The following is a 12,324-nucleotide window of genomic DNA, read 5'->3' on the forward strand; positions in this document are numbered from 1 at the left end:
CACGTGGGGCGTGAGGTCTCCACAGTACATCGATGTTGTCGCCAGTGGTCGGCGGAAGGTGCACGTGCCCGTCAACCTGGGACCGGACCGCAGCGACGCATGGATGCACGCCAAGACCGTAGGATCCTACGCAGTGCCGTAGGGGACCGCACCGCCACTTCCCAGCAAATTAGGGACACTGTTGCTCCTGGGGTATCGGCGAGAACCATTCCCAACCGTCTCCATGAAGCTGGGCTACGGTCCCGCACACCGTTAGGCCGTCTTCCGCTCACGCCCCAACATCGTGCAGCCCGCCTCCAGTGGTGTCGCGACAGGCGTGAATGGAGGGACGAATGGAGACGTGTCGTCTTCAGAGATGAGAGTCGCTTCTGCCTTGGTGCCAATGATGGTCGTATGCGTGTTTGGCGCCGTGCAGGTGAGCGCCACAATCAGGACTGCATACGACCGAGGCACACAGGGCCAACACCCGGCATCATGGTGTGGGGAGCGATCTCCTACACTGGCCGTACACCTCTGGTGATCGTCGAGGGGACACTGAATAGTGCACGGTACATCCAAACCGTCATCGAACCCATCGTTCTACCATTCCTAGACCGGCAAGGGAACTTGCTGTTCCAACAGGACAATGCACGTCCGCATGTATCCCGTGCCACCCAACGTGCTCTCAAAGGTGTAAGTCAACTACCCTGGCCAGCAAGATCTCCGGATCTGTCCCCCATTGAGCATGTTTGGGACTGGATGAAGCGTCGTCTCACGCAGTCTGCACGTCCAGCACGAACGCTGGTCCAACTGAGGCGCCAGGTGGAAATGGCATGGGAAGCCGTTCCACAGGACTACATCCAGCATCTCTACGATCGTTTCCATGGGAGAATAGCAGCCTGCATTGCTGCGAAAGATGGATATACACTGTACTAGTGCCGACATTGTGCATGCTCTGTTGCCTGTGTCTATGTGCCTGTGGTGCTGTCAGTGTGATCATGTGATGTATCTGACCCCATGAATGTGTCAATAAAGTTTCCCCTTCCTGGGGCAATGAATTCACGGTGTTCTTATTTCAATTTCCAGGAGTGTATTATAGTGTGTTAGCAAAGTTACTGTAGAATGTAAATACTTTTGGATTAAAGAAGACCACTCATGAAGAGCAGGAGAATTGAGGTTTTTTTGTGCCTATCAAAACTCAATGCTTTTGCTTTATGGTGAGTGGTCTCCTTTGTTTCAAAAATATTTGTATTATAGTGCTATAGTAAGCATGCAAATTTTGAGTTAAATGTCATGAAATATGCTCAGCTACTGCAAGCTGTCAGTAGTATGGATCTTCCAAATAGACCTACCATGGACGTATACAACATATCTTGATAACAAACTTTTGTTAAGAACTAGGTGTTCTGAGTTCGTAATCCCAGAGAAGAAAAAAAATCAGAGGTAGGATTTCCTAAGAAATCAACATGATGCCTGTCTGATATGATGAACTGCTTGATGTATTATTGAAATATTTGCAACAGAAACTGTACAAGCTAATAATAACATACAGGATTTATGATGTACTTAAAATTGCTCAGTAAATTTTTGGGGATAAATGTTGGCTTTAACTGGAGACAATGAGACGTCTGTTCTTACCGTTAATCTCAGCAATGAGTCAACATTTAATACAGTGCCAAGTGAAGTTCAAAGCTTCCTAGCACTTTAGTGGATTTATAATATTTCTCCAGACATGAAAAGGTTGCTATGAACTGCACATTTGTGTGTGGCTTGTTGTATATATTATACTGAAATTTCTACAATTCTTTGGTAATGTAGCAGGAGTACATAGTTTAAAGTTTAATTCCTGTGAATCTCATGAAATTTAAGCTCACTTTTTTGTTTTACATTAGTCATAGATTCTTGCCATGAATAATGACATTTAACAGAATTTGGATTGGGAAAAAAGGGGGGGGGGGGGGGGGATGGAAGATGAAGTTGAAACTAACTTACCAAAATTCAGTCTCATAATCTAGAGTTAGCCCCATTCTATCTCTTTCAGATTCTCTGACCTTTGACCATTCTGGTGATGATGACAGGAGCCTTGTTAATTGAGATGTTGTATAAGCGTATTCTTTATTACTTCGTGCATCACCATCTTCACTGGAAGAAATAAAGATTATATCACAATAGAATCCTTTTACAATGTCACTGCAGGACTCTGATGATGCAATATTAATTTAAATCTTTTCATAGTGTACAGAGCTCCAACACTGAGAACATTAGAATATTAATTAACCATATAGTTCAAAAGGCAAGCTGTTCTTTTGGAGACTAAAGTAATGATGAAGCTAACAGATAACCTGAGTGATGGTCATACCAGGTGGCACAGTCAATGAGTTACTAACAGAAAATGAGACTGTTAATGACAGTCCCCCAACATTACTTACTGCAGAAAGAGAAATGAAAGATATCTTGTACAGGACTTGTAAGAATGGTGATGTGATTGCTTTGTGACTGCATGAGCAGTGTGTATTGCAAAATGTCACAAATTTCACTTCAAATATTTCTCCACATTTAATGTCAGAAGTATGTGTTTATTGACACTATGATGGGTTTAACACAGACTTCATTCAACATCAAATTATTCATTGCATATGCACGAAAACAATGAAGATTACAATTCTCGTACATAACACAATAATACATTCTTTTGAATATATTACAGATTAACAAACAATTGAGGGTTGGAGTACCAACAATATAAGAAAAAGGATAGATTGCTACACACTGTAAGGCTGACACACTGAACTGCAGACAGGCCAAAACCTTCATCAGAAAAGGAAGCACACACATACTCATTCACACAAGCAAGCACAATTCAAGCACATATGATCACCACCTCTGGCTGCTCAGACCAGAATCCATACTGGACCAAGCTGCCGGAGGTGGCGGTTATGCGTGCATGAGGTGTGCTTGGTTGAATGAATGAATGTGTGCCTGTTTCCTTTTTTGGAGAAGGCTTTGGCTGAAAGTAAATGTGTAACTGTCTTTTCGTTGTGCCTGTCTGCAACTCAAAAGTGTCATCTATAGCAGTATTACACAATCCATCTTTTTCCTTATATTATTCTTCATTGATTAACATCTACTAAGATCATAAATAAATGGTTTGCTGAACACTATTTACACACATTTTTCAAAGCACTTCTTATTCTGCACGTAAGTATAATGTTCTCCTAATGTGTAAAAAGGATTCTGTAACAGGAATTTCCTACACTGAAATTTAAACTTAATGTGGAAAAAGTCATAAATGCAATGAGCAGTGCATTGACTAATTTTAATCTTGGACAGTGTGGACGACTTTCACAGTGTGATGACTGAGGCAACTGATGCAAAATTTTTCTTTATTTCTGGTATTCTACTGAATAAAAATAAATGTTGGTGTACAGCAATATGGCTTTTAGAATCTTCATGTTTACTATGGCAAGCACACCAGCTTTTGGAAACAAGTCACAGCATGATTCCTTCTTGTACAGGTGATTCATATAGAACTTTTTTGAAGTATTAGTGGCTTTATATTTGCTTTGGTTGCTGCTCCCCACATTTCTGTTCTATAGTTTAAATTTGAGAAAAATAAAGCATGGTATGCAGTCTTTAGGAAACACTGCCTTTGCAAAACTTCTAATCATATTAGCTGCATATACCTTCTGAGATAACTTACATGCTAGAGAGTCAACATGCATGTCCCCATTTCAGATTGCTATGAATGGTCAAACTGAGAAATATTACACTAAGCTCTTTTTTACCAGTTCACTGCCTATGTGCAGTTTAATCTAATCACTAAAACAACTAGTGGTAACTCCGTGAGACATGTCCTCGTAGGTGCTCACATTTCGATGGCTTTCATTAAGTACTGAACAATTTATTTTTCACATTACTGCAATAGCTCTTTAGTTCTTTAAATGATTCCTTTTTATACATGATGGATATAACATCTGCATTTAGAACTACTTTGGAACTTAGAGAGCAATATTTAATGTCATTTACATAAATCAAAAACAGAAGACGACCCAATACTGATCCCTGGCTCTCTATATTTATATTAGTTATTTTAGATTTGTGAACACCATTTTCAGTTTTAAGCAGTGTAACCTGTTTTTGGTTACTCAGGTAGGTCATAATCAGTGCTGCTGGGCTTATCTAATAGAATAGTGATATTCACACAGTCAAAAGTTTTCTCAAGGTCTAGGTATATACCTGCAACATTTTCCTTGTTTTTGATGCCATTTAATACCTCTTCAATTAACTGAGCAGCTACTGTGCTAGTTGATTTATTTTTAGGAATCTATTCTGATTTTCCAACATTAGGTTCTCTTTGCTTGTAGTTTTCAATTTTGTATTTGTCCAATTTATTTAAAGATCAGTGTTACCTGGACTATTTTTAGTCAGTCTGATAAAATGCCTGATTGACTTCATGATGCCCCACACTGGATGATTTTAAAGAGCTAGTATATTCATTACTTCTAGCAATTTGTTAGGGCTTAATGGGTTTTTATGATTGTCACTGATGTTTTCCACTAATGAAGAAAAGTAGGCCCATTCATTCAATATGTTTGAAGTTTCAAGTTGATGTTTTATGAACTCCCATTGTAATTAATAGCAAAGTTGTTCTAAAACTGTTTATCACTGCCCGGACACCAGCAGTAACACTATGTGAAGCCTGAATCTTATTTGCAACATAGTTCCTCCTATTCTATATCAATAAACCTTTATAGTATTTGTGATAAATGCTGAAGGTTTATTTTTGTTTGAGATTTTCTCTGTCATTCATCATTGCAGTATGGAGTAATTTTAATTTTTCCCTAGCTTCAATGATACTTTTATTTACAGTTTTTGCTTGTTTAACTCTTGTGGGCATAACTGGACATGTGGCATCAGAACAGCAGTAAAAGTCAGGAGCCAAGCTGTCATAGGAAAAGCTACCATTGTCAAACCATGGTATGTGTGATTCATGCATTTCAGTCAGTTGATGTTATCTTTGAACATAATTCTTTTGCTTAAATATTGTTCCTTTTTAGTGATGGCAGGCACCTCATAGGACTCCAATTGAAGCTGCGCTGTGTGGTGGTCAGAAATGGCTAATTTTAGAATAGATCTACTGCAGATGGTCGTGTTTATTATCATGTTATCCAGACCTGTTTTTCAGCTGTCAGTTTCTGTAGTTGGCTCATGAATGGGTGGCGTTAGATGTTTGGAGTTGTAATCATTGGTTAATAAGTCTACATTCATATTCCCTGTTATTATTTACTTGACAACTTAACGCTGAAAATGTCCTGTGTGTGTACACAAATAAGTCAGATAGATTTTTGAAAAATATATCCATATTTGCCACAGATGGTTGATTGGTTGTTTTTGGGGAAGGAGACCAGACAGCGTGGTCATCGGTCTCATCAGATTAGGGAAGGAAGTCGGCCGTGCCCTTTCAGAGGAACCATCCCGGCATTTGCCTGGAGTGATTTAGGGAAATCACGGAAAACCTAAATCAGGATGGCCGGACGTGAGATTGAACCCTCGTCCTTCCAAATGCGAGTCCAGTGTCTAACCACTGTGCCACCTCGCTCGGTTTTCCACAGATGGCTTGTTTGTTGTTGTTGTTGTTGTTTTTGTTGTTGTTGTGGGCTTCAGTCCAGATACTGGTTTGATGCAGCTCTCCATGCTAATCTATCCTGAGCAAGCCTCTTCATCTTTGAGTAACTACTGCGACCTACATCCTTCTGAATCTACTTAGTGTATTCATCTCTTGGTCTCCCTTTATGATTTTTACCCTCCACACTTCACTCCAATACTAAATTGGTGATCCCTTGATGCCTCAGAATGTGTCCTACCAACCAATCCCTTCTTCTAGTCCAATTGTGCCACAAACTCCTCTTCTCTCCAATTCTATTCTGTGGACAGTCTTTAGTTACGTGATCTGCCCATCTAATCTTTAGCATTCTTCTGTAGCACCACATTCCGAAAGCTTCTAGTCTCTTCTTGTCTAAACTAGTTATCGTCCATGTTTCACTTCCGTACGTGGCTGCACTCCATACAAATACTTTCAGAAAAGACTTCCTAACACTTAAATCTATACTCGATGTTAACAAATTTCTCTTCTTCAGAAACACTTTCCTTGCCATTGCCAGTCTACATTTTACATCCTCTCTACTTTGACCATCATCAGTTATTTTGCTCCCCAAATAGCAAAACGGATTAACTACTTTAAGACTCTCATTTCCTAATCTAATTCCCTCAGCATCACCCGACTTAAATTGACTACATTCCATTATCCTCGTTTTACTTTTGTTGATGTTCATCTTATATCTTTCTTTCAAGACACTGACCATTCTGTTTAACTGCTCATCCAGGTCCCTTGCTGTCTCTGACAAAATTACAATGTTGTCGGCAAACCTCAAAGTTTTTATTTCTTCTCCATAGATTTTAATTCCCACTCCAAATTTTTCTTTTGTTTCCTTTACTGCTTGCTAAATACACAGATTAAATAACACCAGTGATACGCTACAACTCTGTCTCACTCTTTTCTCAGTCACTGGACTCTTACAGCTCCATCTGGTTTCGGAACAAATTGTAAACAGCCTTTTGCTCCCTGTATTTTACCCCTGCCATCTTCAGAATTTGAAAGGGAGTATTCCAGACAACATTGTCAAAAGCTTTCTCTAAGTCTACAAATGCTAGAAACCTAGGTTTGCCTTTCCTTAATCTATCTTCTAAGATAAGTTGTAGGGTCAGTATTGCATCGTGTGTTCCAACATTTCTATAGAATGCAGACTGATCTTCCCCAAGATTGGATTCTACCAGTTGTTCCATTCTTCTGCAAAGAATTCATGTTAGTATTTTGCTACCGTGACTTATTAAACTGATAGTTCAGTAATTTTCACACCTGTCAACACCTTGGAATTATTACGCTCTTCCTGAAGTCTGAGGGTATTTTGCCTGTCTCATACATCTTGCTCACCAAATGGTAAAATTTTGTCAGGGATGGCTTTCCCAAGGCTATCAGTTGTCTACTCCCAGGGCCTTGTTTCGACTTAAGTCTTTCAGTGCTCTGTCAAACTCTTCACACAGTATCATATCTTCCATTTCATCTCCATCAACATCGTCTTCCATTTCCATAATATTGTCCTCAAGTACATTACCCTTGTTCAGACCCTTTATGTACTCCTTCCACCTTTATGCTTTACCTTCTTTGTTTAGAACTGGGTTTCCATCTGAGCTCTTGATGTTCATACAAGTGGTTCTCTTATCTCCAAAAGTCTCTTTAATTTTCCTGTCGGCAGTACCTATCTTACCCCTAGTGATAAGTGCTTCTACATCCATACATTTGTCCTCTAGCCATTTCTGCTTAGCCATTTTGTACTTCCTGTCGATCGCATTTTTGAGATGTTTGTATTCCTTTTTGCCTTCTTCATTAACAGCATTTTTATATTTTCTCCTTTCATTAATTAAATTCAATATCTCTTCTGTTACCCTTGGATTTCTAGTATCTCTTATCTTTTTACCTATTTGATCCTCTGCTGCCTTCACTATTTATCTCTCAAAGCTACCCATTCTTCTTCTACTGTATCTCTTTCCTCTGTTATTGTCAATTGTTTCCTAATGCTCTCTCTCAAATTCTCTACACCCTCTGGTTCTTTCAGTTTATCCAGACTCTGTTTCCTTAAATTCGTACCTTTTAGCAGTTTCTTCAGTTTTAGTCTACATTTCATAACCAATAAACTGTGGTCAGAGTCCCCATTTGCCCCAGGAAATGTCTTACAATTTCAAATTTGTTTCCTAAACCTCTGTCATACCATTATATAATCTATCTGGAACCTTCCTGTGTCTCCAAGCCTCTTCCATGTATACAACCTTCTTTAATGATTCTTAAACCAAGTGTTAGCTATGATTAAGTTTCCAGAATGAGATTTTCACTCTGCAGCAGAGTGTGCACTGATATGAAACTTCCTGGCAGGTTAAAACTGTGTGCCAGACTGAGCCTTGAACTCAGAACCTTTGCCTCTCACAGGCAAGTGTACTGCCATCTGAGCTACCCAAGCACAACTCACGCCCCATCCTCACAGCTTCAATTCTGCCAATTTCTTGTCTCCTACCTTCCAAATTTCACAGAAGCTCTTCTGCGAATCTGATTAAGTTATGCTCTGCGCAAAATTCTACCAGGCGGCTTCCTCTTTCATTCCTTACCCTCAATCCATATTCACTACTACTTTTCCTTCTCTTCCTTTTTCTACAGTCGAATTCCAGTCCCCATGACTACTAAATTTTCGTCTCTCTTAACTATCTGAATAATTTCTTGTATCATATCATACATTTCTTCAATCTCTTCATCATCTGCCAAGCTAGTTAGCATATAAACTTGTACTACTGTGGTAGCCGGGAGATTTGTATCTATCTTGGTTGCAGTAACGCATTCACTATGCTGTTTGTAGTAGCTTATCCACATTCCTGTAGACACTTTCTAACCAGGAAGTACTTAGATCAATAACATTGAAATTACTTTCTTTTACAGTGAATATTGCTACACCAGCCCTAGTCTTCTATCTTACTAAGTTCAAGTAAAATTTCATTGAGAGTAGCTGACTAATGCTAGTTAGGCCTTCAGTGTACTGAGTTTAGCTAGAGATAATAAGTCACATCTATCAATCCTTTTAATGAAATCCAGATCATTGTGCTTCTTTTTGAGACTACAAAAATTCTTCTTTACTCCTGCTGGGTCATTAAGGGTGATTTAGGGCTTTACAATTGTCATTGGCTTTCCTGCAGTGACTTTTTGTGCAGCAGATCCTGTATGACATGGTTGTACCATTCCATTGGCAATGCAATTATTTACACCATTTCACAGAAAATGTAATCTAGTTTCCTTGATAATTAATTTACTGATATTCTTGTTAACCTCTCATTTATGTGCATACCATGAGTCATGTACAGGTTCCTTTCTAGATGACCGGCATTTACTGACACATATTGTGAAATTGATTACACGTTATTTTAAGCCTATAATTTGTTTTATGCAATTTCCAACTTCAGAACATTGTTCCATTAGATCATGTCTCTATGGAATGTTAATGACAATTATTTTAGTGACAATTAACTACTGAATGTTACTTCCATTGGTCTGATAGTGCATTTGCTTGATGTACCTCACATGATAATGATGCTATCCATTAATGAGAAGGATTCACTATCTTACATGCACAGCTTCACCACAGCAAAAAGGATTGGTCCATGTTGAATGTGAGCCACAGACGTATAGCTATTAGCAATCTTTTGTGCCACTCTGCAACCATGACTATCTCCATATATTAGAATCTGGCCCTTCTTGAATTTCTGGTTCTCTTTGCTTCTTTTCTTTTTCTTTTGGGATAGTTTCTTGCATATAGTTTCACTGATTTCACCATCATTACCTTAGACAGTTTATATACTTTCACTTACTAAGTTAGCACATGACGTTAGGACCTGGTATTTTTTGAACTTATCACTGGATAATTTTTTTTTTCTTTTGAATGTTTTCTTTTAGTTCCCACAGATGTAAACAATGCATATTCCACTAGTTTGTCCAGAATCTGCTATTTTGAGTAACAATGGATGGAAAGCTTTCCTCGGTTTTTGATTTATGCTTATAATCATTCAGCACGCACTGTTGAACAATTTCGTTCACCTTTTTATTTAGTAAAGTAGCCTCAGCCTTTAGCCACTGAATTTCACTTATTAAATGTTCAACTACTGCTGATAATTTGCACTCACAGTCACATTTTTTGTTTTTCTTATTTTAGCTGAGTTTTTAAGGCATCATTGATTACATTGCCCAGCCTGTCATAAATTCATTGTTTTCTTTCACTGATTAATCAATTTTAGCATATCAAAAGTAGAACAAATTATTGCATCCTCTACACTTGATCCAACTTTTGCATTACTTTTTAGCACTTTCTAACCTTTTCATAATTTAAAGAAGGGTTGTTGCACGAGGGAAGAAGTGTTGCACTATTACTTGCTGCCATGTTTTTCAGTGTGGATTATAAGTATAAAAGTAAAACAATTAAAAGATCTTCCTAGACGTAAAGTTGCAGACTTAAATATTATGGTTCTCTGGCTTGAAAGAACATTGAATGCAACATAACACACAAATATGCAGTTCTGCTTTGAGAAAATGGAAGCCCACTTCGAGAAGCTATTGAACATTCTGCAAAACCAGGAGAGAGAATTCAAAGGAATGAGATGATAAGTGTGGATCCTGTCAACTGTTCAAAGGGATCAGAAAGCTGATGACCATTTATTTTTGGACAAGCAATCCCTAAGCACACCACATTAAAGGATTATTGTATTTGTTTCTGTTTTGCTGTATAATGGAGCTGTTAGCTGTCTCAGCTTATATGAATGATCATTTCTTGTACTCACCTTCTCACTATTCCCCAAAGCATGTACCCAAAACCATCTTTGACATTACCGGTGCAGAAAGTTTGAAACTTATCAGTGGATATACTGTATATTAACTCCACTAGATCATCATTTCAATGCTATTATGTAGGGTGTTCCCATCCTGTTTCTACATTTTATTTTTGGGCATACCTCATCATCATGCCTCACTGTCTTAAAAGTAAAAAACTGCTCCTTCTGTACCAACATTGGCATGTAAAAAGTCTTGTCAGTGCTGAGAATTAACTTTCCTATAATTAACTTGGAAACCAACCAAAGTCTACCTCCTTACATCCCTTGTAGATATCAATCTTACTAACAATTACTTCACATTTGAGGACCTGACTTCCAGACAATTAAGGGTAACAGCCGATGATGATGATGATGATGATTATGATGATGATGATGATAAATCCAATTATGACAGCTTTACAGTCTGGACATGATGAAGCAGATATCCTTCACTACCTCTATCATCATATCTGCTAAAACCTTTTTTTGTTGCAGAATTATCTTTATGAATATTATGACCCACTTCTCTTTGTGCACAAACCATTACTCCAGTCCCCACAAAAAGAAGAATTTATCAGCAGCACCTTCATACCAGCAGCTACCATTTGTTCAGTGTAAAGTAGTACTTATTTCATAATCTAGGGCTGTGTAGCAGATCTGTTGTTATGCTAATAGTTATGTTAATAGTTATGCTAACAACCTTATCAATATCTATAGACTTCAAAGTTATCTTAATGACTTTGTCCATGTACAGAGCCATTTCTTACAGTTCTCACCCCCAGAATTCCTCCGTCAAATGCCTCAAATGAACTTCCCAGATTACCAAGTACTTCAACATGGAATGGTATACGTATGTGGGGATATCGATACCTACGATCAATGCCAGCAAGAGCTGAAAATCTGTGACTCGATCAAAGGTGGCAGTGTGTTCAGAACTATGTCTGTGAATGGACATGCATCTTGTATTGTGCTTGTCAATAAGCTGTGTTTCTATGTCATTTTTCCCCATCTCGTAATTGGTATTTTCCTACTGTCTTATAGTGAATTCTAGGAAAGTACAACCACAACATATGAATTTTCATTATGAATGGCCTACCATGCATTAACAATGCAGCCATCAGTGTAACTAGTGCAACACAATGTTAAATAATGCACCAACCACTGCAGCAATCATGCCGTGACAATGGCCGACAACAGACAAACTACTGCTGTGCTACAAATCACCATGTGCCAACTGTGTCTAACAATGAACTATTTCATGAAACGTTCATGCCTACTGCGATGTGAGCTTTGCTCGAACATTTGCACGTTCTGCATTCAGTTACTATCCACATCAGTGTGTACTGACCCATCAAGTGAAATTCACCACTAACTGTGATATATTTTGCAAATAGTCCACACCTCCTGCTCCGTGTAATGTAAAGTGTCTGAACTCCTGCCTGTCTCACATCTGCCGACACAAACTGTTGAGCGTGCCGATGCACTGGATTCCAAATTCATTACCTCCTTTGTTTTCAACATTGAACTGGCCAACTACGATTGCACCACCATTTGGACGTTTACATTTGCACAAACTTTTGTCTCAACTGAGAGTATCAGCACTAAGAACAGAACAGCCGGCACTACAGTTTGCCACTGCTGAGTGTATATTCAGTTCACTAAATATCATCTATGACAACATCGAATACATCATGCTCATCAGTAAACTTGTGGAACATACTGATTTAATCAGTGATTTCATCTTTTCATCACCTGCCAAAAATAAATACAACATAGCTACGACAGTGCTGTTGCAAAGACTATCAAAAAACACAGGAGGCACAATTACAACAATCCCTGCAAGGTGAACAACTCAAAGACAAGACGCTGTTGCTACTTTGGCACTGT

The 12,324-nt window shown here is 38.6% G+C and overlaps 1 protein-coding gene across 4 annotated transcripts in view; it reads right to left on the minus strand.

The window, feature by feature from the left end:
* Positions 1-12,324, minus strand: part of LOC126336524 (calpain-5-like) — a 276,232-nt gene that overhangs the window by 78,865 nt on the left and 185,043 nt on the right. For all 4 annotated transcript variants that reach the window (XM_050000315.1, XM_050000317.1, XM_050000316.1 and 1 more), the window contains one exon: positions 1,972-2,121. In XM_050000315.1, the coding sequence (XP_049856272.1) occupies positions 1,972-2,121 (150 nt within the window). The remainder of the gene's footprint in view (positions 1-1,971; positions 2,122-12,324) is intronic.

This window comes from Schistocerca gregaria, chromosome 2 (assembly GCF_023897955.1).
Source record: "Schistocerca gregaria isolate iqSchGreg1 chromosome 2, iqSchGreg1.2, whole genome shotgun sequence".
NCBI lineage: Eukaryota > Metazoa > Arthropoda > Insecta > Orthoptera > Acrididae > Schistocerca > Schistocerca gregaria.